The sequence below is a fragment of the Schistocerca nitens genome, chromosome 3, assembly GCF_023898315.1.
Source record: "Schistocerca nitens isolate TAMUIC-IGC-003100 chromosome 3, iqSchNite1.1, whole genome shotgun sequence".
Taxonomy (NCBI): domain Eukaryota; kingdom Metazoa; phylum Arthropoda; class Insecta; order Orthoptera; family Acrididae; genus Schistocerca; species Schistocerca nitens.
In genome coordinates, this window is record NC_064616.1 from 409,898,015 (window position 1) to 409,926,003 (window position 27,989).

Genomic DNA, 27,989 nt, shown 5'->3' on the forward strand with positions numbered 1-27,989 from the left:
ATAAAGGCATGTTCTCTGTGCCTGAACACACCGATTTTAGTACTTTGGTGCAGTAGATTATACTCTTGTAATCTTGAACCAAGCAGCTGCGCCTTTTGTTTACTTAGTCCTAGATCACGTACTAAATCATTTAAATCTGCCTGTGTTAACAAACGTGGCGATGACTCACTTGTTCAGTGATATAAAGAATCATCAGCTGTGATTTCTTCAGTACTACTTATTTCACTGTCACTCGGAATTTGACCTCGGACTCTTGAAGGTACTGGAAGGTTGTCGGAATGCTGCACTGGCATTCTCGCTGAAGGCAGATCTGGGTAAACAATGTGCCTCTTCGACTTTTTGTTTGTAAAACCCTGAATTTTTGTTAGACAGAAATAACAATCAGTAACATGATCCTTAGGCTCCCTCCACACCTTGGGAACAGCAAACAACGCCACATTCTCTTTACCTTTCCACCACTGAATTAGTTTGCAGTAACATGTAGCACAACAGAAATGTGGTGCCTATTCTTTATCTTGGTCTCCTACCTCTACTGCAGAGTAATGTTTGTATGCTTTCTTTATGACTGAAGAAATTTTCTTCCTATTTCTGGCAAAAGTGAACTTCCCACAGATGTAGCAGAAGTTGTCCGGCTTATATCGACATCCACGACGACGTGGCATTTGTGCAAATTTAAAAATACTACTTTGGTAATACACCTGTATTAAATTAATAGTAGGGAACTAGAGGAACGCTGATGTGTAAAAACATGCAGTCGTTTTACCTTCAGCACCAGGCTCAATCAGTTTACACACAGGAACTAAAAGATTCAACAGTGCTCGGAAATATGACACACAGTTACTTGTCAGCCAAAAAAACCCACTCGTTAAGACTGACACAAATTGCGGCTAACACCACTGTTGTAAACTCGATGCACCTGCCCCTAGGAGGTGTGAAGCTTTACTGCCGAGACAGCGACCGGCTGTCGCCGTTCGAGTTAATGAGATGTTTCAGGTGGTCTTAATGACATAGGTGTGGCGGGGGATAACCTAATGATGTCTGATTCTTCCCACATGCTGTTGCACAAGAAATTATAACGTTCTATCACTATTGGATACGGCAACATACCCGTATTTCTCTACAACGTCTCTGTGAATGCCTTAAATTGTGAATATACATATATATACATATTACATAAAAAGTATCCCTGACGACGATATTTTGTTTACATATTTGAATTTCCCATGGTAAAATGGTCTAGAAGCACAAACTTTAATATCAGAAATAGAACCCATGTCGAACAGTGTAATTTTAATAGACACTTTCTGCTGAACAGTCCAATGACTACTCGTAATTAGGGGCTTGTTAGTTGGTGGTAAATGAAGACAACGTCGGCTGGTGTAGACTGGAACTGTAGGTTTGTAGGCAATCAGACGTGACTCGACGTCAACTGCGTTAGATGTGAACTGGAACTCAAATCAACGTGAACGGATAAAAGAGGCCGTGCGTCGCTGTTACCCCGCTATTGCCGGAAATAATCGCATCCGCGAAGAGGAAGATTGTTCCAGGTATCAGCGCAGCTGATATCACTAGCGCCGGTTGGATCCGACGCTTTGACAGTCTTGTAATTGAAACAGACATCGGTCCCCAGAGACCCTATATGTGTATAGGCTCTCTATCGGTCCCATGCTGTGAGCACCATCTAGGCGGCAATAGACCGGAACTCGGTGTGGCGCCCCCAGAAACTTCGCTCAGTGGAGTCTGCCAGTCGAGTTCGCGATGCCGACGAGCGAGGATGATGCGCGCGCGGCCGGGGCAGCCGCCTCGGACGCGCTGGAGTCGGCCGCTGGTCGGTCGGTTGGGCCTGGCCCGCCGGACGCTCCAGCGGCCGCTCCACACAGGACGGATTCCAGGTTGACGACCCTGGCTACGGCACCGGTTCATGACAGGATAGAACGACGATCGACAGGCGCTATTCGACCGCAGAAAACTACACACCACACGACGAAACCGTATTCGGACGTCGGCCATACATCACATCACGACGGACGCAGCAATGAAGACGACCGCCAGGACTACGCCAGAAGACTCGATATATGTCGGGAGGAGGACAAAGAAACGCTGAAGGACATACAACGCCTTATCCGCTATTCACGGGAAACGCAAGAGCAGGATAACGACACCTGTCTGGCATCTCCATCTGTGGACTGAGATGTCGAATCACAGCACTCCCACCAAACGGTCGACGATGCGGAGATGGCAGCGGCCTTTCCAGCAGACAACGACAACGACTCCCTACACGCAGAGGGGGACTTTACGCTCGTACACAACAAACGGCGCAGAAGCAACGCATTAGCCAAGGACTTAGCCAACCCGGCTAAGAGACGAACGGAGACCATCCCCACAACGAACCGAGTCGCCCCACTGACACCTCAAGCTGCGCCTCCATCAACCACCAACAAGCCGCAGGCACAAACTTCTAATGCCGCAGAAGCCGTGGACAGAGACAAGAATGTGCTTCGCAAAGTGCCCCCAGTCACAATTTATTACACAAAGGATTACGTTCACCTCAATGAAAGGCTCAACGGACTTCTAGAGGGCAACCTTAAAGCTATATACCAAAAGGACCGCATCAAATACCACTTTGAGTCCTTCGAAGACCAAAGGCGTGCAATAAAATTCTTCACGAACCACAACTTCTCCTATTTTACACATCAAGCACCAGACGACAGGGAACTGAAAGTAGTTGTCAAACGCCTTCCGGCGGAAGATACCGAAGAACAACTTTACTATGCCCTCAAGGAAAAAGGCTTCAAAGTGCTACAAGTCTACCAATTTAAGGAACGCGACGAGAAGACGAAACAATTGATACCGCAACCTGTGTACCGAGTCACCCTCCCATCCGGAAAAGACAGTGACAAGATATATGATGTCAAATACCTGCTCTACACACGAGTGATAATCGAAACCTATAATAGTAAAGAAGGACCAGTCCACAGCCGACACTGCCAACGTTTCGAGCATACAGCGAACTACTGCAGCATGCCAGCACGCTGCGTCCGCTGCAGTGGATCCCATAAATCATCGAATTGTACCCATCCTAGGACGGCGCCCCCAAAGTGCGTCAATTGTGAACAAGAACATCCAGCGACCTTCCGTGGCTGCCCCAAATTTCAAGAACTCCTACGGAAATATACTAGAAGGTCGCCAAAGAAGTCGACCCCACAACGGCCTATAATTTTTAAGAACTCGGCCATGGCAGCGATTCCGGCCACCCAACAACAAGCGGCACCTCTCCCTGTGGAAACAATCGCCTCTCGACCACAACCAGCACCCAGAGTGACTCTACGACAGACAAGACAACAGCGCTCGTACTCCGAAGCAGTACATGCCCATCCGCCGACTCCAACACCAACGGAGACGTCATCTGCCTGGTCGACCACCTTTACACCAGCGTTAACAGATATTCTTCAACTACTCACCGCCCTCCAGCAGAAGCTGACGTCTATCCTCTCGCTTGTAGAAAGCGTACTGACAGCTTTTCAAACACCCTAAATGGATAGACGGCATCACGCGAGGAATCTTAACTTCTGCATTTGGAATGCCAACGGCCTGAAACTGAAGAAAATAGAATTCACGGACTTCTTACATCGCCACAAGATAGACGTAGCATTTGTCTCCGAAACACATCTCCGCGAGTCAACCGACCTCCGCTTGAGGAACATGCGCATCTACTGGAGGGACAGACGGGACCAACGGGGTGGAGGGACCGCAGTTCTGATCAAAAAATGTATTCGTCACCACCAAGAACGTTTACCCCAACTCCAGACTTTAGAGGCCACGGCAGTAACAATCCACACGACGCTCGGAAACATTACTTGTATTGCGGCTTACCTTAGCCCAAAGAAGCCTCTCCACCCAGAAGATCTTTACTCCGTTACAGAGGGTTACGACAAGATCCTCCTTGGAGGGGATCTTAATAGTAAACATGTTGCCTGGAATTCCCGTAAGACTAACCCAAAAGGACATATGTTGTTTGCACTGGCTGAGAATTTACATGTTTCCGTCCATGGACCACGGGAACTGACAAGGATACCTTACGTCCAGACACAAGACACTGATGTTCTAGACATCGCCATAATCAAGAACATCAACCCGAATCTCCATCTGCGGACGCTGGATGATCTTTCGTCAGACCACAGACCGGTGTTAGGACTCATAGAGAGGGCTACTTTGCAACTCCCACTGCCGACGACAAGAACTTACGACTGGCAGCAGTTCCAAGCGTACCTCAACAACAATGTGCGACCAAACCAGATTGTTACTACCAGAGAAGCGATTGATGTGGCAGTCGCAGTACTCACGAAGAAGATTACCAGTGCGAAACAACGAGCACTCACGGAGCACCTGCAACCAGAAGTCAATTATGACGAGTTTCCACCACCACTGCAGGAGCTTAAGACAAGGCACAATCGCTGTCGGAAACGATGGGTCCGTTACCACCATCCGGATGATAGACGGGAAACTCACAGACTAACCTGAGAAGTCCGGCGGAAGGTTCAGGAGTGGAAGCAACACACGTGGGAACTCAAAATGGACAACTTTCTATTACGCACCAAAGATGAATGGCGAATAGTTAAAAGTCTCAGACAGCAACAGCCCCCCAAAAGGGCAATTCGAGGACCCCATGGCCTCTTGTACGACTCACTGGCGAAGGCGGAGCTGTATGCGGATACATACCAACAACAGATGACTACGCCCCCCACGGAGGATGGAGATGATGCACTCCACCGTGCAGAGGAGGACACAGCGGCGGAATGGGAAGCTATTCGGGACGCCCCGACTAACACTATGCCCCGGCTGACAACGCCGGAGGAAATTCGGAGGATTATCAAGTATAGCAAACACACCTCACCTGGAGCAGATAGAATCAGCAATACGGAATTGAACACGTCCCGAGAAAGCCTGTTGTGCTTCTCACCCGGATAGTGAACAGCTGCCTCAGGACTGGATACTTCCCAGAGGCATGGAAGATTGCCAGAGTAGTGCCAATACCAAAACCGGGCAAGGATCTCTCACACCCTGACAGCTACAGACCCATAAGTTTACTGCCGACGCTGGGAAAGGTACTGGAACGTGTCCTACTGAAACGCATGCTAGACATCCTTGTGGCACACAACATCATCCGACCGGAGCAGTTTGGCTTCCAGGCGAAGCTATCGGCTGAGTTACAACTACTGCGCATCACGGAATCTATCCAAGACAATTTCAACAAGAAACGACATACTATTGGAGTCTTTCTCGATATAGAGAAGGCTTACGATAAAGTATGGCGACGCATCTTGATCGTCAAGCTCCGACATACCACTCCCCTACCAGACTGCTATTTAAAACTTCTTGACAATTTTCTTCAGGATCGCAGATTATATGTTCGCATTGATGACAAGAATTCAACAACACAGCCTGTCCTTGAAGGACTTCCACAAGGATCGGTCATCTCTCCACTGCTGTTTAATTTATATACGAGGGCCGTTCAGAAAGTAACCTCCGGTTGATTTAAAAAAATACACCAAGTTAAATAAAAATATTTTAATATATACATCTTACAACTACATCTTTGCACTATTTTTCTACATAGTCTCCGTAGCGATTGAGGCACTTATCATATCTCTTCACAAGCTTTGAAATTCCTTCTGCATAAAAATCACCCGCTTGTGCCTGGAGCCAGCCTGTGACCGCATCTTTGAGCTCTTCGTCGTCATCAAACCGCTGTGACCCGAGCCATTTCTTCAAATGCATGAAGAGGTGATAATCACTTGGCGCCAGGTCTGGGCTGTAAGGTGGATGGTTGATAACGTCCCACTTGAAGGACTCAAGAAGGGCCGTTGTTCTGCGAGCAGAGTGAGGACGGGCGTTATCGTGCAAAAAAACGATACCGGAAGTCAGCATACCACGGCGTTTGTTCTGTATAGCCAGTCGTAACTTTTTTATTGTTTCACAGTACACGTCTTGATTAATGGTCGTACCACGTTCCATGAATTCAACCAACAACACCCCTTTGGCATCCCAAAACACCGTTGCCATCAGTTTTCTGGCAGAAAAATCTTGCGAGGCTTTTCTTGGTTTGGTAGGCGAATTTGAATGTGCCCACATCTTTGATTGTTCTTTTGTCTCAGGGTTCACGTACTTAATCCAGGTTTCGTCACCGGTCACGATTCTGTTTAACAATGGTTCTCCTTCCTCCTCATAACGTGACAGAAAGTCTAATGCAGAGGCCATTCTTTGAGTTTTGTGGTGGTCGGTAAGAATTTTGGGCACCCATCGTGCACAGAACTTACGGTAACCCAATCTTGCTGTCACTATCTCGTACAAGAGAGTCTTAGAAATCTGTGGAAAACCAGTAGACAACTCCGACATTGAGAAACGTCGATTTTCACGAACTTTTGCATCAACTGTCTGAACGAGTTCGTCAGTCACCAATGATGGTCTACCACTCCTCTCTTCATCATGAACGTTTTCTCGCCCACTTTTAAATAAACGTACCCATTCACGGACAACTCCTTCACTCATAACTCTTGGTCCGTACACGGCACAAAGCTCACGATGAATAGCTGCTGCAGAATATCCTTTGGCTGTAAAAAACCTTATGACAGCACGCACTTCACATTTGGCGGGGTTTTCTATTGCAGCACACATTTCAAACTGCCACAAAAACTAAACTAGCGCAGGTACGACGTTCACTCGACCACGGCTTGATGCCGACTGACCTGTTGAGTGCGTGAACGCACAGATGGCGTCGCTACTCCCCCCACAACCCGCACTGTGACCAATCGGAGGTTACTTTCTGAACCGCCCTCGTATTAACGACCTCCCGACGGTGCCACATGTTAGTGCCAGTTTCTATGCCGACGACACAGCGCTCCTGACTGCAGGCACCAGAATGGACCACCTCGTCACACGGATGCAGCGCCAACTAGATTTAGTGGACCACTGGACCCACATGAACAAAATAACGGTCAATGCAGAAAAAACCAAAGTTATTGTCTTCACACGTCGGAGACACATCGTCAATGACCGCCTGCGGATATCAGACCAGCCACTCCCCTGGGCAACAACTGTAAAATACCTGGGAGTGCATCTAGACGCCAAACTGTTATATAGTCATCACATTATGGAGAAGAAGACGTCTGGCCTCAAAATGCTGGGAGCTCTCCTCCCCTTTCTGAAGAGCTCATACCTCAGCCAACGCACGAAACTCCAGTTGTACCATGCCACAGTCGAACCATCTATTTTGTATGGACGACCTCTTGGGGTACTACGTGTGCCACTAACTACAAGAAGTTACAGGTTGTACAAAGCAGATGCCTACGATGGATCACAGGAGCCCAATGGTGGATCCGAAATCATGACATTCATCGAGCCTTAAGCGAATCTTACCTCTCAGACAAGGTCAAGGAGAAGGCACGAACCTTATTTCGGAAGTTGGACATGATACGTGACAGTACACCACAACTCACCACAGTAGGTGCGGTAGAACCCTTACGCAACCACAAATATAAAGTACCGAAGGCGATAGTATTTGAGCCTCCGTAAATGATATCCCTACGTAATTCTCCATAATTTAAGGACATATAGTCCTTTAGCACTTCTACACACGTTTTCAAACACACACCAAAAGCAGCGAGTTAAAGGACCCTTCTGTGTGCCCAAACTAAAGCTGAAAGAACAATAAATAAATAAAGAGAAAATTTTTACCCCTTCCATTCCCTACAGAAGTAAAAATCTACGAAATTGATCAGGCTTCAGCACCACCACAAAAAAAAAAAATCGCTGACAGGAAGAGGCGTCAAAATAAGCAGACACATGTCTCTGTTTATCTGCAGATACTCGACCGTTTCTGAAAAAACGACGGTCTAAGTTATTTTCCTGGTATTTTATGTGCCTTTTACTTCTCGATATCGTCAGACGAAACGCTAACGCAGTGGTTAGCATCGCGGCTTCTTGATTTTTGCGCCCCGTGTTCGGAACCTGATTATGACTTTTATTTTTGTTTTTCATTTACATATTCATGTCTGTAAAAGATTACTATACGAACGTTTTCTAGTGTATATTGATATAACGTTGACCTTTTTCGTCTACTAATTGTATAACAGATGGCTGAATTTTAAAAAACGAGAAAATTATTTGAAATGGTTCTCGGTGAAATTCCTGTAGTATATCTTGATTCATAGTCAACTGCAAGCGCAATTTTTCGGAAAAGTGATACATTATCCATGGTTTGCCGCGAAATTATTTCCAATACGCGAAATTTTCGCCAGTGTTAATGACGTTTCTTTCCCGAGAGAAATTCATATGAAGAAATGTCACTACGGCAAACCTGCCTTCGCGCGATGCTCGTGGTGTTTGCAATATCTGTATTTCGAATGTTTCTATGCTCGGTATCACCCAAGTGAATGCACCAAATCTTCCTGAAGAATAAACACGTGAATAAAATATAAGAATTGGTGTGAGAATGCAATATCAGAATAAGAGAATTTAAAAAAAAAAATTGTAGCCCCTCAAAATATCATTCACACACATTTTATACAACGAAACGCCAAAGAAACTGGTATAGGTATGCGTATTCAAATACTGAGATATGTAAACGGGCAGAATACGGCGCTGCCGTCGGCAACGCCTATACTATATGATTAAAAGTATCCGGACACCCCCAAAACATACGTTTCCCATATTAGGTGCATTGTGCCGCCACCGACTGCCAGGTACTCCATATCACCGATCTCAGTAGTCATTAGACATCGTGAGAGAGCAGAATGGGGCTCTCCGCTGAACTCAAGGACTTCGAAAGTGGTCAGGTGATTGGGTGTCAGTTGTGTCATACGTCTGTACGCGAGATTTCCACACTCCTAAACGTCCCTAGGCCCATTGTTTCCGATGTGATAGTGAAGTGGAAACGTGAAGGGACACGTTCAGCACGAAAGCGTACAGGCCGACCTCGTCTCTTGACTGACAGAGACCGCCGACAGTTGAAACGAGCCGTAATGTGTAATAGGCAGACATCTATCCAGAACATCACACAGGAATTCCAAATTTCATCAGGATCCACCGCAAGTACTATGACAGTTAGGCGGGGTGTGAGAAAACTTGGATTTCATGGTCGAGCGGCTGCTCATAAGCCATACATTACGCCGGTAAAAGCCAAACGACACCTCGCTTGGTTTACGGAGCGTAATCATTGGACGATTGAACAGTGGAAAAACATTGTTTGGAGTGACAAATCACGGCACTCAATGTGGCGATCCGATGGCAGGATATGGGTATGGTGAATGACCGGTGAACGTCATCTGCCATCGTGTGTAGTGCCAGTAGTAAAATTCAGAGGCGATGGTGTTATGGTGTGGTCGTGTTTTTCATGTAGGGGCTTGCACCCCTTGTTGTTTTGGGTAGCAGTATCACAGCACAGGTCTACATTGATGTTTTAAGCACCTTCTTGCTTCCCACTGTTGAAGAGAAATTCGGGGATGGCGACTGCATCTTTCAACACGATCGAACACCTATCCATAATGTACGGCCTATGGCGGAGTGGTTACATGACAATAACATCCCTGTAATTGATTAGCCTGCACGGAGTCCTGTCTTGAATCCTATATAACACCTTTGAGATGTTTTGGAACGCCGACTTCGTGCCAGGCCTCACCGACCGACCTCTGTGCAGCACTCCATGAAGAATGGGCTGCCATTCCCCAAGAAACCTTCCAGCACCTGATTGAAAGTATGCCTGCGAGAGTGGAAGCTGTCATCAAGGCTAAGGGTGGGCCAACACCATATTGAATTCCAGCATTACCGATGGAGGTCGCCACGAACTTGTAAGTCATTTTCAGCCAGGTGTCCGGATACTTTTGATCACATGGTGTATATAAGACAACAAGTATCTGGCGCAGTGGCGCAGTTGTTAGATCGGTTACTGCTGCAAAAATGGCAGGTTATCAAGATTTAAGTGAGTTTGAATGTGGTGTTATAGTCTAACTGCAGCAGTACTGTTTACGAAGAAACGGCCGGAACTAAGGACGCGACTTGCCATGAATGGACAGCCAATACCCTGGACTACGGCGACGAAATATCTAGGAGAGATACTGGATAAAGGGATGACTCTTACCCCCATACATACAAGATAGAAAACTGAATACTATGAAGATGCTCCGGGCACTCACGCTGTTTTTCACGAGCATGAATCTAAACCCGTCAACGAAATTAAAAACTCTATAGATCAACGGTACAACCTTCCCTGCTGTACGGTTCGACATCTTGGGAAACAACGTATGACTCTAATATACACAGTTTGTAACCACTACAAAACAGGTTTTTGATGTGGAGCCTAGGCGCCCCACGGTGGGCCAGGACGAGAGAAACACACAAGCTGACTGTAGAAAAATACGCCGCTGAGAAGATAAAAGACCAAGCAACTCGTCTTTTTCACAAATTAGACGAGTATCAGGGAAATGTCCACCAACTTGCGAATGTAGGCCAGCCCTACCACAACACTGGCACAAATACAAGGTGCCTCGAGCCATTAATGCATCCCCACAGGACCATCGAAGATGATGCCATCTTCAGTTATTCGGTGTTTTACATGTAAATAGTTACTGTCAATCACTCGTACGACTACCTAACCAGCACCTTCAAAGGACTCAAGGATCCAGACAGCCCAGTCCCTTTGCAAGCGAATACACAATAAAGTGAAACCAGTTCTCACACTTTGCCATTCCAGAAGAAAAGATCGCCAAAGGCGAGCACTATTTGGAAAAAAAAGGACACAGCATCTTCGAGGTAGCGATGAAGTGGGGATTTTCCCGTATGACCATTTCACGACTGTAACGTGAATATCAGGAATCCGATAAAACATCAAATCTCCGACATCGCTACGGCTGGAAAAATATCCTGCAAGGAAGGGGCCGACGACGACTGAAGAGAGTCGTTCAGCGTGACGGAAGAGCAACCCTTCCGCAAATTGCTGTAGATTTCATTGCTGGGCCATCAACAAGCGTCAGCGTGCGAACCATTCAACGAAACATCATCGATATGGGCTTTCAGAGATGACTGCACGACACAGAGCTATATGCCTCGCCTGGGCCCATCGACACCGATATCGGACTATTGATGACTGGAAACATGTTGCCTGGTCGGACGAGTCTCGTTTCAAATTGTATCGAGCGGATGGACGTGTGCTGCTATGGAGACAACCTTAGGAATCCATGGACTCTGCATGTCAGTAGGGGACTGTTCAAACTGGTGGAGACTGTAATGATGTGGGGTGGGTGTAGTTGGAGTGATATGGGACCCCTAATACGCCTAGATATGACTCTGACAGGTGACATGTACTTATGCATCCTGTCTGATCGCTTGCATCCATTCATGTCCATTGTGCATTCCGACGGAGTTGGGCAATTCCAGCAGGACAATGCGACACCCCACATGTCCAGAATTGTTACAGAGTGGCTCCAGGAATACTCTTCTGAGTTTAAACACTTCCGCTGGCCACCAAACTCCGTGGGGGGTACATCGCACCAATATTATCGATTATCCTTCCATCTCCCTCTCACACTCTTGTCAAGTAAAAAATAAAGATTGCCTATATACCTCCCTGTGCACTCTAATATACCCTTATGATTCCAGGAGAAATATGTCGCCTTTCTCAGATATTTTTTTGTCCATTACATGTTCGAATGGGGTATGCCAACCTACATTATTCTAGCAGCATTGACATGACACTTTTGCTTTGCAGATCAGCTACATAACAGTACCCCTTGTATTCTTAGCATTGAGAATGGCCAGTTTCTAGCTGAAATCTAGATCTGCCAATAAACTTTAAAATGGACTACTGATAGCTGAAATCTATTATTTACGAGTCAATATAACAGTCGCTGAGTGCAACAGCCTTCTGGATGGAAGGTAACCTGATACAAAAAACAGTTATTTGTGGAACACAGTCGCACAGTTTTCAAACATTTGTGAAGGCTATTTAAGTACAGTGATACTGTGTGTAGTACTCCCATCCCACCACCACCACCACTATCATTAACAAATGGTTCATAAAAACTACTGTTTGCCATGCCATGTACATGCAGGTATGATTTCAAAATGTAATTCGCTTACACTCAAAATACCCAGTCATCCAGTGAAACAATGGAATTAGATGTGTGAAACATAGTTCCCAAAGGTCCTTCATGGGTTTGTCATGGTTATTTATGTACAATGATGCTGAGTGTGGCACTCCCTCCCACCATTAACAAACGGTCCATTAAAACTATAGTTTTCTATGCCATATGCTTGCATATAGACTGCCTCCTGATTGTGAAATGTAATTTGCTTATGATGAATGAAAATATCCATTCATCCAGCAGAGCAATGCAAACAGGTGTGTGTAACAATTTCCAAATGTCTGTTAGGGTTGGCTGCTGACAAGATGACCGCGAGTGTAGAAGTGTGTGATTCTAAAAAGAGAGTTTGTAAGAATTGTAACGCTGAAATAACAACGCTAAAAGAAAGAATCGCAAACTTACAATTCATAGTCAGTGCTTTAAGACGATATTGATCCACTCAAGAAAGAAAATCAGGATCTACCATCGAGCCAACACTAAGTGAAGTGATGCAAGTTAAACGTAATAAATCGTCGGAGTGGATGAAGGTGTCGTATAAAGATAGTTTTCCAACTGCAAAGAGAACAACAAACTCTGCTAAGACTGTTATTTTACCGATAAAAACAAATATCATGTTTTGGTAACAAATGACAGTGATAACGACTCTCCAAATGATTGTGAACTTGTAAAAATCAGTGACCTGGAAATGAATAGTGTTTTTTTGCAAAAAATCTCAACAACGAACACAGATAATAAGGAGAAAAGAGTAATGTACTATTACTAACAGACAGTCATGGCTGAAATCTATCCAGCATGTGCTGTGAGAAAAATCGCGACATAGCAATGACAACCGTAGTGTAGCGAAACCAAGGCGGGATGTTGAAATGTTGCACACACTAACTCTCAGATGAAATTTATGCAGTAAAATGACTTTATCGTCTGTATAATGGGATCAAACGATGTGGCAAAAAATGAAGCAGAGGTTTGCGTGAAAACGCTACAAATTTTTTTACAAGTAACAAACGCAGAAGCGCAGTAGTTACCACACTAATTTTTAGTTCGTGTGTAAACAAATAAATTCGGAAAACAAACATTAAAATAAGGAAACTGTGTTCACAATACGCTAAGCGCGATGTACTGGATATAAGTAAGCTGCATCGAAATCGGTACACGAAGCATGGAATGCATTTGAACTATGAAGGGAAAAGGTTTGCTTGTGATTGTGGTAGTGAAATAATTAAGGAAAGACTTCTAAGGAATAGAAGAATCTGTCAGTTTCCTGTACATCCTTCCAACAACGGCGAGGAAAACAAAATTAACAAGGAAGAAGAACGAAAATACAACACTACTGACGATCCTAATTTAAACTAAAGGTATGTGGTGCTGTAAATATGACTCCCAATTATCAAATCGTGAATACGCCCGATCTAAATATTTTTCACCATAATGTGCAGTCCTTGCGTAATACGATCGATGAAATTAACGTACTGTTAACAGATGAGCATGAAGATATGTCAGTGTTATGCATTTCTGAGGACTGGCTTAACCGAGGATACGAAGATAAACAAATTCATTTTGGCTTCTTACTACTGCAGGAAAAACAGGAAGCAGGGTGGGGTGGCGATCTACACAAAGGAAAATGTAGATTTTATTACCCTACCTGACTTAACTAGAACAAATGTCGAAAAGGATTATGAAATTGCAACTATAAAAATTGCAGCTATAAAAATTACTGTTTACCGATCACCATCTGGAAATTTTGAACCTTTCTTAAACAGAATGGAGTCATTACTAAATAAAGTAAATAAAATTGGTTGTGATTTGATAATCTGTGGTGACTTCAATATCGATTTCCTCACAAATCATGGAAATAGAGAGACCCTTTTGAACCTTGCAACATCCTATAATTTAAAGGCTGAAGTATGAGCTACTACCCGAGTACCGTAACAGAAACTTGCCAAACAGCTCTAGATCAATTTATAGACAAGAACAGTTTAGGCTACACAAGACTTAAGTAAAAATGTTCAGTGCAGGCTTTAGTGACCATCTTGCTCAAATATTAAACATAACAGCATGTCTTTAAGAATCACGTGTAGAAGTTATAATCAGGATAATGTGCTACTTCAGCAGCTTTTTATTACAGAAAGAAAAATGGTCAGAAGATGTGAAAATGAACGATATAAACGAAAATTTCTACTTTCATTGCTGCATTAATCAATTTCTTTCAAATTGCATTCCCACTGAAAACTGTAACCATATGGGGCAACTCTAGAACAAACAGCTGGATCACAAGGGGAATAAGAGTTTCATGACAGAAGAAAAGACTACCTACTTCATGAAATATGTAACTCAAAAATTTCCTCGCCTGAAGTATGTACATACTATAAAAAATACTCCAAAATATTAAGAAATGTCATAAATGCAGCAAAAAATGCACAATGATGAATACATCTATAATTCAGCTAATAAATCAAAGGCTATGTGGAGTGTTATAAAAAAAAAGAATCTGGAGAATACAGACAATCTTGCAAAAATATTACACTCTCACAAAAAAATAAAAGAGAAACAAACCCCTTAGAAGTAGCCAACACATTTAACAATTTTTCACAGGTGGTTCTGATAGTACGTTACAATAAAAATTTAAGAGCACCCAGGCAAATAAATGTAAAATAAGTGCATGTAGAGGATCAATGTACATTGGTTCTGTTTCACAAGATGAAGTAGCTAAAGCAATGAAAGGACTAAAAAGTTCCAACTCTGCAGGCATTGATGGTATAAGTGCAACAATATTAAAGAAACTTCCTGGCAGATTAAAACTGTGTGCCGGACCGAGATTCGAACTGGGGACCTTTGCCTTTCGCAGGCAAGTGCTCTACCAACTCAGTTACCCAAGCACGACTCACGCCCCATCCTCACAGCTTTAATTCCGCCAGTACCTCGTCTCCTACCTTCCAAACTTCACAGAAGCTCTCCTGCGAACCTTGCAGAACTAGAACTCCTGGAAGAAAGGATATTGCAGAGACATGGCTTAGCCACAGCCTGGGGGATGTTTCTAGAAAAATCTAGCCCTCACAGACATCGGGAAACTATACGTCAGTATTTCACAAATGATTGTTTTTAGTATGTTTTGAATTCCAAATTTATTGTATCCAAAACGTGTCAGAGTAGGTATACAAGCTTGCATTGAACTTTTGTTAATATCTTAGAATGGATGAGTGACCAAAATCACAAATAGCACGTTTCCATCTCAATACTTCCACTATGGATGGTGCTAGTATCATACAGGCTGGCATACTCCGTTCAAATATGTAACGGAAAAACAAAATCTCTGGAAAAGACAATGTATTTCTCCTGGAAATGTAAGGGTGTATCAGGGTACATAGGGAAGTATACAGACAATAATTTTTTTTTTTACTCAGTTTACTCAATCAGCGGTTGAGAGAGGATGGAAGCATTATCGATAATATTGGTGTGATGTACCCTCTGCCAGGCACTGTACAGTGGCTTGTGGCATTATCTGGAAGAAGGCAGGTAGACCTGTGGTGGGACTGGTAGTGACCTGCAAATACATTTGCATGGGTTTTTAAGGGGGTGTAATCCACCCACTAATAAGTGACAGTGTAGGTGGCGAGTGGCCGCAAATCCCATTGGCATTACAATTCGGACTGAAGTGTAAGAGGCACTAAGATGACTGCTGTTGTTGATGGAAACATCAATACTGATTTGGTCTAGCTTGTACTTGTTGGTTATCTGGCGCCTGATGTACAGTAATCAGATAAGTTGTAAGTACTAGGACTACTTCTAAACAAACAACTACCACTATGCATATGTGTGTTGCTCATGTGGATATACTCTGCTCTAGATGGGGTACCATATCAGGGTCAGATCTGTCTTGAATAGAGTGTGGGAGAAAAATTAATAATGCTGTGATTAAACCCAGAATCTTTTCCTACTCTTGCAGTAGCTCTGAACTGTGGGCAGAGGAGTCAGGCTGCTGCACCAGTGTAAATGATTCAATGAATAGTGTATTGGAATCTCTATGACACTGTTAGAATCATACTATGGAGGTACACCCCATCTGAAAAAAAGATTATGCATGTCTCACAAAACACAATACTGTGTAAAAATACTGTGACACCATTACACTGTCATATTTCTAGGGTAGTGATCACAGGATTACGATAAAGGAGATTAAGATATGTACAAGGAGATATTTATAAACAGTCCTTCAGTATCGATGAATTGTGGGTGTTATGTCCCTGAATTTCTTTGTGCAGTCCTCATATATTAAAGGTGTAGCAGCAAGGCTTCCTTGACCATTAAAAGTCCTATATGTGGTGTAGGGATCATAGATGATATCAGGGTGGATGCAGAGGCATACAGACATTTGTTAGTACTCTATCTTTACTCATGTGCATGGAATAGGAACAAAGAAATCAATTCTACTGCTATGACATAGTCCATACCATGAACTGTACAATGGTTTGTGAGTGTGTATTTAGATATAGGTTACGGTATATAGAAGGATTGTGACATGAATAGGCTATGGTGATTTGAAGAGGAATGAGCACTGGTGTGAGTTGGAACTGATACAGATAAATGTAACTATTGAATTTAAAATAGCCAAAGACACCTGCTACTGTTCCATTATACCACAGACCACAAATGAATAGAAGCCGTACCACTCGTAAAAAGTATCTGGACATAAGCATCTGCATGGTGGTGAATTTCTCCTTGTGAGTTAATGTGCTATTTTTCAGCCTTACTCATCAAAATCAGGTAGATGCTAATGCCATATATTGAAAACAGAGATGAATCAAAATACAAAACTTTATGGAGAATAGATAATCAGAACACCACAGTATAAGACAATTAAAGTAAATTTTCTAAGAAAAAAGGAAGGGAAGAAGTGACAATGTTCCATTTTTCTCAGGCTTCTGGTATCCAGGATGTTCTGTACAATAACATTGTATGGGGAACTGATGTGTATCAAGGCATAAGAAGAGGAAGATTTCTGTTCCCGGCATTGTCAGAGAACATTGACAACAACAAAAGTTCTATAAGTGGAAGTTAGCATGGTATTTTTTCATGTTACAGTGCATTAAAATTCTCTCCTTTTGAGAAAATGTCCTGTTGTTAACATAAACCAGGAAAACTTTGTGTATGATAGCCTACACCTAACAATTTTTCTACTTTCTATACCCTGTAGTGTTATTTCCCCAAAAGCGGCAAAAAGCAAAATCTCTGCCCCATTCAACTTACATAATGCACTAGAGGAAGATTAAAGCACAATCAGCTGTCTTTAAAACCACAGATACGTTCTTAACCAAAATTTTTCAAAAACTGAGCCCAAGTACATTATAACACAGTGTTGCATGATGTATTTAAAGTTTCATGAAGCATGGAAGTAAAATGAATGGGAAAATTTTCTGAAAATCTGTCACAATTCTCCACATTTAATGATATCTCACTGCAAACCAGCTTTCCGTGCCTAGTATAATGTAAGCTCAATAGCTTTTTAGGAGCACTTCAAACTTGGGAACTTTTTTGTGAATGCATTGGCAGTTAATCACTGTGATTTTAATCCTCCTGCATATAGGAGTCATTTCTTTGGATTTTGTACTGACACTTCCAGGTCCCCTACAGCTATTGTTATCTGGACTGGATGAAGAGTTGATGTAAAAAAAAAAAAAAAAAAAAAAAAACAGTCAGCCACCTGTGTAGCAGCTTCTGACATGTGTACACCTGACCCATTTGGGTGGACCCTACAGTTCTCACCCCTACCGTGCAACTAAAGGTAGTCACAGCCTCGCTTGTCACAAAACCTTCAAAGTCTCTGGTTCAATCCTTCCACTCAACTAGGAACAAGGGGGCCATGATCAGTCCTGGGGACAATGCTGCAAATTGTGAGTTTAATTGAAACTCCACTGTGCATAGCTGGCCTTCTCTTCTCTGCCTTTACTGGACTGATCCAAATGTGATCTCCAAGCCCACATGACAAGTATCATTTGTTCCAGTGTGTACCTCAACAGCTGCTGGAATAGCCACTTCAACACATTGAATGAGGCCCCAGACATACATACTAAGTGCACCTGTAGTTCCTTCTCATTCCTTCCTGCCATTTTCCTAAGGGTTACCAATATTTGCCATACTTTTCAACTGCTGATGATTAATAAACCCCTATCCTTCTGCATTTGCCCACTTCTGACACAAGCCACAGTACGTTTCTCAACAGGTGAAGTGAGTCTCATTGGCTCTGTTTCAGTTTCAGTGAAAGACAGCACCTCGATCTTGTTGGTTGAGGAATTGGTATAACATCCTGAATCCTCCCTACTTCCTGTCTCCCCTATACAGAGCACATAGCCTTAGCACTGGCATGCCACTGATAGTCAAGTGGACAAGTAGTGACAGATCCCACACTTCCTGTAGAGGAGACATGATCCACAGGAGAGGGCAGGTACCTTTGGTATCTCTGGCACACAAGTCTCAGTTGCTCTCTTTCTCTCCCAAAGCACCCATTCACCACAGTTCTCAATCATTTGACAGTCATTAGGACAATTTACAGCAGCTTACAATCATCAACTAACTCATCTCATTATTGAGAACAGCATTCACGGTGGGGCTACAATGTGACTGGTATGATGTTCCACAGAACAGTAAACAAATGGCTTTAAAATAAGCCTGCTGATACTCTTTTAACCCGTTAAGCTAAAATATTACAAATTCCCTTTCAGAACTGAAGCTTTTAGTACAGAAAATGAGAGTTCTACACTGCTGGAAGAAAAAGTTAGCACATATGCAGTATATGAAATTATCACATTTACAGATCAATAGCGCAAGAGATTCTGAGGTACCAGGTATCAGTCCATGCTGAAACACCCATATTAGAATGTGGGTTAGCCTCCACAGGCAGCAATGCAGACACCAACTCTGGCATCCTGTCAACCATACAGATGGCAAATATTGTCCTGGGATACATTACACCAAGCCTGCTTGACCTGTTCATGTAGTTCTGTAAGGTTTTTAGTTGATGACTCACACGAGACCCTTATCGTCACACCGTATCCCACACCTGCTTGATTTCAGACAAGTCCAGTAATTGTGCTGGCCAGAGAAGTTTCCACACATCTGGCAGAGCATGTTGAGTTTCACAGGCAGTGTGTGGATGAGAATTATGCTGCTGGAACAACACATCACTTTTCTGTTGCAAGAACAGCAAGAGAATTGGTATAACAGTGTTCTGCGTGTACTGAGTGCTGGTTATTGTCCCCCCCACAGAAACACCAAAAGTGAATGAGAGTTGCAGCTTGTCATATTCCAGACCATAAGGCCTGGGCTTGGGCCAGTGTGCCTTGGACAAATGCACTCTATAAAACAGCCCTCGACAGGTCTACATCATATGTACCAAGAACCATCTTCTGCATGCAGGCAGAATCTGCTTTCATCGCTGAAGACCATGGTGCACCATTCCATCTTCCTAGTGATCCTTTGACGGCACCATTTGAGCCGTGCACATCAATGGTGTGGCACAAGTGGAAGGTGGGATAGAGCTGTGCTTACTCGTGGTTCCATTGTTAATAACCAGTTTGCAACAGTTCATGTTGACATGTCTGGACTCACAAGCCCTTTTATCTGTGCTGTGGTAGCTGTACTATCTGTCACTGCTGCCCTTACAGTACGACAACCCTGGCAGTTGTCTGTGTTGCGTGGACATCCAGAACCACATCTAGAGGTGTAGGATTGTTCACACGGCCACTGTTGTCAACGTCACCGCACAATTTATGCAGTGCCTCTAACTTGTGTGACAATTCTCCAATGGGACTATCCTGCCACTTGGAAGGCTACAATTTGACCATTTTCAAACTCGCTCAGTTGGCTGTGGCAAGCACAAGTGCATCCCTGTGCCAAGGTTGCCTGCTTGCTTCATATTTTTGCACCACACTTAGCCATCTGGCTGTAAGCATTTCCTATTGATGGTTAGACACATGAGACACTCTTGTAGCTATGTCACTATGTTATCTGTTGGTGGACAATGTTGAAACCACTATTGGTACATCTACTATCCCCAAGGTGGCATATGCCATCATCAGATCAAAATTGATGTGTCCTTTCCAAGTGTACTATTTTTTTTATTTTTTCTTTTATTTTATTTTTTTTCTGGCAGTGTATTAAGATGAGAGAATACAAGTTGTCTGAAAATTTTGTAAGGTTATATTTACTAACAAACTTGGAAGAACCACAGTTGTTGTTAACCTCAATCCTACATAGCACCACAGTAGTATTCCAAACAATCTGTTCTAGGTTCACACCATGGTTCTGACATTCCTGTTGTGTTGGCAGAAGAGCCAACACCGTGTTACTAGAGGAGGCTGAGATGCACGCGTTTTATCTCACGCAGGCTGGCATGAGGAGGGAAGAACTATACTGACATGAGGTCTGGAACATGACAAGGAATTAGAATTCAGAAAGAGGACGTAATTAGTTTGATACGTAACTTTAATCCATTAATGATGAACGTCGCTCTTGACGGTACTTTAGTCACAATATTGTCTGTTCAGAATACATTAGTAATGATAGTGACTGAATATGGCGCCTTGCTAGGTCATAGCAAATGACGTAGCTGAAGGCTATGCTAAACTGTCGTCTCTGCAAATGAGAGCGTAGGTAGACAATGTAGCATTGCTAGCAATGTCAGCTGTACAACTGGGGTGAATGCTAGGGAGTCTCTCTAGACTAGACCTGCCGTGTGGCGGTGCTCGGTCTGCAATCACTGACAGTGGCGACACGCGGGTCCGACGTCTACTAACGGACTGCGGCCGATTTAAAGGCTACCACCTAGCAAGTGTGGTGTCTGGCGGTGACACCACAATTCCCATATCCATCTTCCTGGTCAATCTTTGCAATTTGTTAATCTAACTTTATTTTTAACTTCCACTTTTCTCTAAGCACATGGGGAGCTGGGTCCAAGGCCTTGCTGTTGTTATACTCTGAGTTGTAGTTAATAAAGTTATCAGAAGTTTTAGAATACAAGGGAGCAGTAAGAGACACTGATGAGTATGACCTCCAACATCCTCATTCTGACCAAGGTTTTTTTTGGGGTTTTTCAAGCCTCTAAGAAAGTCTCAGTTAAGATGTAAGGAGGCTCTTCATACTTGTCTAGGCAAGGTTTGAGCCATTAGCCATCTCCATCTCCATCTCTGAAGAGCAACATTTAAATGAATGATGCACATGGCACACAATAGTTTCCTCCCTTAGGATAATTGACATCTCTGATAATAAGACAACCACCTCACCACAAAATTAAACATACAATAACTGAAAAGCCATGGATGGGCAATTATTCATCATTAGCAGACCATGAAAATGATGACAAAAAAGAAGATTTGCAACATATACAATCAGTATTACCAGGTTCCATTGCATCTGAGCATTATCATGCAAACATAGAACTCAGAAGAGAACTATTATGTGTTATCCTTGATACACTGATCAGATTCTCCTTTGTCACTCCACAGTTTTCTGGAAAGTTTAGTATATTAAATAATCTGGTTATGACAGAACTGAAATTATGAGCCTTTAGAAATACAGCAACTGTCTCAAAACTGCTGCACTATAAATCCAAGCGATTTCATGAGATTATAAGAGATTCTGCCAAATTCAGTTTCTTGTTCATTCTCGACAGCTGCTTTAACTATATCAAGAAAATTGAACAAGTACAAATATCTAAATATATCCAGTGAAGAGAAAAGTAGTACAAGAAAGTCACATTGACTTACCATAGCTTTGGCAACTAATTCATTCTTAAACAGAAAGAGAAAGAAAAATACGTTTGCAGCCTCTCCCTTAGTGCTTACTGATTTCAGGTGCAAGCAATACACCATATTGTTCTTCGATGGAATCTGTGATATATAAATGAACATCATTAGTTATGTACTATGCTACTAGCTCACCAGTTTGCTGCCACTTGTGTATGAAAAGTAGAACATTATCTGCACCTATTCTGACATGAGAGCTACAAGCAGGGCAGCAAAACTTTCCCATGATCTTCAAAGTTCCCTTCACTTGGCATTTAGTAAACAGCTTATAAAAAAATGGTTCAAATGGCTCTGAGCACTATGCGACTTAACTTCTCAGGTCATCAGTCGCCTAGAACTTAGAACTAATTAAACCTAACTAACCTAAGGACATCACACACATCCATGCCCGAGGCAGGATTCGAACCTGCGACTGTAGCGATCGCTCGGTTCCAGACTGAAGCGCCTAGAACCGCACGGCCATTCCGGCCGGCAGCTTATAAAAAATAGTGGGAATGACAGAAAATAGTCAATTTCTTTCTCTGAAATTTTGCTAACAGTGTTATTTCAACAAAAGGGTCATTTTTGTTACAGGAGAATGCCCGGCTTTTGACTGGGCAACCACCTGCACCTCCAAGACCATCTCCAGCTCAAAGAAACAGAGCTAGAGCCATCAACATTGATCGATTCTCACGAGTATTTTTCCCTCTGCTGTTTGCAATTTTAAATTGCACTTACTGGGTTATGTTTGCTGAGTTCTTGTAACTGTCTATCGATTTTCAGTTTAAAATATGATTTGTTAAAGAAAGTCTCTAAAAAATGGAAAGAGCTAATGTGCATATCATGTAGTGTCAGAAATTTTTTAGAAGCTTCTATTTATACATGGAAGTAACTTTCTGCTCTGGCACTGCAAATAGTAATTTTTCTTCAATTTCAGTCTGGTTAATGTGAGTAAATGTAATTGCAAGACATCAGATGAATAATTAATGAATGTATAATCTGAGGTTAGTTCAATCACAAGAACTGCAATGCAGTGGTACAACCAAATATGCTTTTTGTAAATCCTGTACTAACCACAGAGATTGCAAGAATTTTCTGTCGCAACTAACTTTTGCTAATACTGGTGCTATGTGACAGATATCTTCATAACATAAATCAGAACTCATAAAAATGCACAACTAGCTATATGTGAATGTTAGTACAGATTACTAGAATGCACATGATGGAATGAAACTGTATTTGAGAGACAAAAACTTCCATAAATAAAATGTTAAAATATAGTTGGAATATAAGTGTTCTCTGGTACAATAGTTATAATGACCATTTTAGTGGATAAATGGAGCTAAATGTCATAATTTAAAGAAAAAATGGGATGTTTAATACTAAGTTCCTAAGAAGCTACATGAAAAAGAGTTCATAAATTTATTGTATAGTAGCAGTCTGTACAATGCCACATGCTACAAGTGTTATAGGCCCTATAGGTAACTGTTTGCAATTTACAATTGCAATTAATGTCACAAAAATCATTCCAAAATTTTGTTGTTTGGTGTGTCTTCTTGTTTATGTATGTTTAAAAATATTTATGCTGCGCAAGGAGAATTTTTAATATAAAATTTCCTGGTGAAAAAATCTTATTTAGTATTTCCAGCATTGTCATAGACAGATTATTCTCCCCAGTTATTAGTGGAATTATCTAAATCAAAAAGAGGGAGAACATTTTGGAACAATTTTGTATAATGTTGCATAGGTGATTCAACGATAATAAAAAATCTTATGAGTATTTCCAAATTCTGCTCATGGTGACCATTTTCATCAATCACTAATAAATACTCATTAAATCACAGAGAGACAGAACATTTTGACTGACTGATGCCTTTATGATAGACATCAAGGTTTTACTGTATTTCATAAAAAAATAAATCATCAAGAAATTTCATCACCTTTTGTGTGCTGGTAATCAAAAAGGAAAGTGAATAAATAACTTGTGTTTAAGACAGTCCTTCCTCCAGAGTTAGGTTTGGAAGGACAAAAGAGTCATGGATGCTACTATTACAGATGTGAATGGGACATCAACCAGTCCATACATTCGTAAGCAAAAGATGTGAATAAGTTGTTATGTGAATATAAATCTTCAGATTAAAATGTTAGTAAGGTAGAATTGTTTTCAGTACATGTTGATAGTGTGTCATAAATATTGTACAGAAAGCACTGAGTGAAAATTATAACATTGGAAAAATGTGTTTGGTAAATACATTGTCTGTGTATTGCTTAATAAATAAACTAAAGCTATCTGTAAGGTAACATGAATGTGAAAATTCCATTCATCATTCCCTGGAGCTCATATTTCACATTAGAAAAATGCATTGGTTGACAAAACATATTTGGTATTAGAATACAGTTCCTTAGATCACCTTGATTTTAATGGACATGTAAGTGAATGCGGTACAGTGTGGTACAGCAAAATAGTCATATACTTGAATCTAAAATGTTACTTCAGTTTTACAGAGCATATAGATTGTGTGACCCATACTGAAAATTGCCTGTTATTGATCTCATAGCCATATATGTTTCTCTTTTATCTAGTCCTATACAAACATATCTGATTCAGCTAAAGCACTCAGACAGAAAAGCAGCAGTAGTTTAACTCCTGGGAAGGCTGAATCCCAGTCAAGACATAGTATTAAGGCCACAGACAACAGGAAATCCAAGTCTATCCAAATCAATATTGTTTTACAAGCACAAAAATTGAGCAATTTCCTTGTCATATAAAACTTTTGTTGTAAAATGTGATACCAAGTATAAATATTTAAATCGTGTTACATGTCAGTTAGTGAATTTTTTATCTTAAAGTATGCTATGTGACTGGCAGTGTGTATGGATTTTTCCAATAATTGTGTGCGAATTTTGCTTAATTTTAAAATGAACTCTACTTTTTCTATCATTGAAATGTCTTTAAAATGAGTTGTAATAATGCACATTCTAAAAATTTACACAATGTTCCTGAGTATTTTTTTTCTAATTTTGCAGTAAATGTTAATGCAACGGAAGTGTCATTATTCATAAGTGATCTTCATATTTTGAATGACCAAAGTACTTGCAGCAGAAGCATTAAAGTGATTACATCTCAGTCACCATATTTTGTAAGTTTGAAAAATCAGACAAGAGTAACTAATTTAATGTTTTCTTTTGCATTTGTTCAGTACAGAACTGTATTCAGTTCTCTCAGTTGCCAATAAAAAAAAATATTCTGACACTTGACAACACAGAACTCTCAACACCACATAAGGTGAAGGATGTTAAAAAAAATTGTAATGAAAAATATTCTTAAATACTACTGAAACTGTCTGCAAGTTATATAGAGTTTTTAACTTGAATAAATGTTTCCAGTTTACTGCTTATAAAAATGACTTGTTATAAAAATTTCTGTGTAAACATGTACATGAATAGAAATGCTTTAAATTATTAATGGCCTTCATTTTTAACTGTTGCTTGTAACTACAAATAATTTATAAAATTTGCATTCTGTACACACAATTTCCCTCCATCAGATAAAGGACTATAAATAACAGTTTGGTGGCAACCAAGTCTTTTCTTCAACACACATGAGCTGCATTCCATATCCTAACATAATTCACTGAGTCCCAGTCACAACATAATTAATTCCCATCCTTTTACGCAATGTGATGTCATGGTTCAATGCAATGCACAAAAGCATTTACACAGTTTAAATAAGCCACACATATTCTTCTCTTCTCTTTGTATCTTTACTTTTACTGGACTAATTGTAACTTCAAACAAATATCACACGTGCTTCAAAGAAATTGAACAGGCTCAAATTATTGGTTGTCAGTATTTGCAATAGAGAAGTATTTACTTTCAAATAACAGTGTACTCCTTCACCTTTATCCCTCCTCAATAATTTCTACATAAATAAACATCTTATCCAAAGTATATAAACATACTTTCAGAATTTCTGGAAAGATAAATATAGTGATGGTGATAAAATTTCCTGTTTGAGATTTGGACTCCATACAGAAGTGTTCCAAGATAATAGTCCTCCAAGACCGTACAAATGATATCGGCTGCAACACTGAACATTTAATTTATTTCACAGTTAACAAATTAACCTTTACCACAAGTCACTATATTAATATCATTTACTTTCAAGTCTTTTTTTCCACAATATTACTGTTATGTTTACAGTTACAATTAATATGAAAAATGACTTTAACAATGTTGTACATCAAGCTTGTTACAAAAGTTTTAAAATTTCTGCTAAATGAGAAATGTATAATTTCTATTTTTTTGCTTATTATGAGAAATATTTTCTGAAGCTATCTTGCTAAATTGAAAGGTAGAAAGCATCATTGCAAACAGTACAATAAATGTACTATTGAAAAGTATGCTATGCAGAAATTATAAAAATTTATGCTTTTCATAAATCAAAGAAATGCAGGGGATTGCTGAGTAGAAAAGGAAATATAGCAGCAAAAACAAGATCATCTTCTAAAACAGCAGCTGTGAGACAGATAAATATAAACTTGAAGTATATACAAGCTAGATGATAATAAATTGAAACCAGCAGATGTCACATTTAATGAATTTTTCCTTACCTACAAGAGTACTTTTCTATATATGTTGTCAATGACTAATATTTATTTTCTGGAAGAACAAATTATATAGCGTTATTATTTGTGTATGACATTGGCTAGAAGCACATAACTTATAAACAGAGACCCACAACCTCTCTGTTTCTTGGATACAAGGAAATCGCTACAGAGTAACTTCATTTCATGTTGTTTATGAAGTATTTGGTAGTGATTAACAAGACATGTTATGTCATTTTCTGTGAGCTTACCAAGTATTTTCACCGTGTGGATGATTAACATCTGCTACGAAAACTAAAAAGCTGTTGTGCATGTGATATCTTCTCCTACCCCATCCCTCGTCCCCTACTCCCTCCACCACCTTTTTCCTCTCACTGTTCCACTGTTGGTGAGTCACCAACATGAAATACAAGGGTAATTTCATTGCTTTTCCTCTGGAATGAAACTATATTCACGATGAGAGAATATCAAGTATAAAATCCCTTTAGGCTTTATTTGACGTACACCTGTGCCTGCTTTACTTCAATAATCTAAAAGAGTTGGTACAAGATTTTTCAGGAGAACAGTTTTGATTTGCCTTAATTTCAAGATACAACTCTGATTACCAATTTAGATTGGTAAACAGTTGTCTTCAGATGATGAAAACTTAGTTACACATCCCAAGCAGCGCACATATATGCAATGTAGTGACATAGGATCTACACGTATTGCTTGGGATATGTTACCTATTATAACTACATTTTCATAGTACAAGATCTGTTCAAAATATCTGGAATATTTGTAATTTTGCGCCAGTGGTGTGTTGGAGCAAAATGCAGTTTGCATCTACATCTACATCCACACTCCGCAAGCCACCTGACGGTGTGTGGCGGAGGGTACCCTGAGTACCTCTATCGGTTCTCCCTTCTATTCCAGTCTTGTATTGTTTGCGGAAAGAAGGATTGTCTGTATGCTTCTGTGTGGGCTTTAATCTCTCTGATTTTATCCTCATGGTCTCTTCGCGAGATATACGTAGGAGGAGCAATATACTGCTGGACTCTTCGGTGAAGGTATGTTCTCGAAACTTTAACAAAAGCCCGTACCAAGCTACTGAGCATCTCTCCTGCAGAGTCTTCCACTGGAGTTTATCTATCATCTCCATAACGCTTTCGCGATTACTAAATGATCTTGTAACGAAGTGCGCTGCTCTCCATTGGATCTTCTCTATCTCTTCTATCAACCCTATCTGGTACGGATCCCACACCGCTGAGCAGTATTCAAGCAGTGGGCGAACAAGCATACTGTAACCTACTTCCTTTGTTTTCGGGTTGCATTTCCTTAGGATTCTTCCAATGAATCTCAGTCTGGCATCTGCTTTACCGACGATCAACTTTATATGATCATTCCATTTTAAATCACTCCTAATGCATACTCCCAGATAATTTATGGAATCAACTGCTTCCAGTTGCTGAGCTGCTATTTTGTAGCTAAAT

At 41.3% G+C, this 27,989-nt stretch overlaps 1 protein-coding gene across 3 annotated transcripts in view; it reads left to right on the forward strand.

Moving 5' to 3' along the window:
• The window catches only part of LOC126249614 (glycine receptor subunit alpha-2-like), a 477,560-nt gene extending 452,223 nt beyond the window's left edge, over positions 1–25,337 (forward strand). For all 3 annotated transcript variants that reach the window (XM_049951280.1, XM_049951283.1, XM_049951282.1), the window contains one exon: positions 22,505–25,337. In XM_049951280.1, coding sequence (XP_049807237.1) covers positions 22,505–22,675 — 171 coding nt within the window. In that variant the 3' untranslated portion in view covers positions 22,676–25,337. The remainder of the gene's footprint in view (positions 1–22,504) is intronic.
• Positions 25,338–27,989: the final 2,652 nt, after the last annotated feature.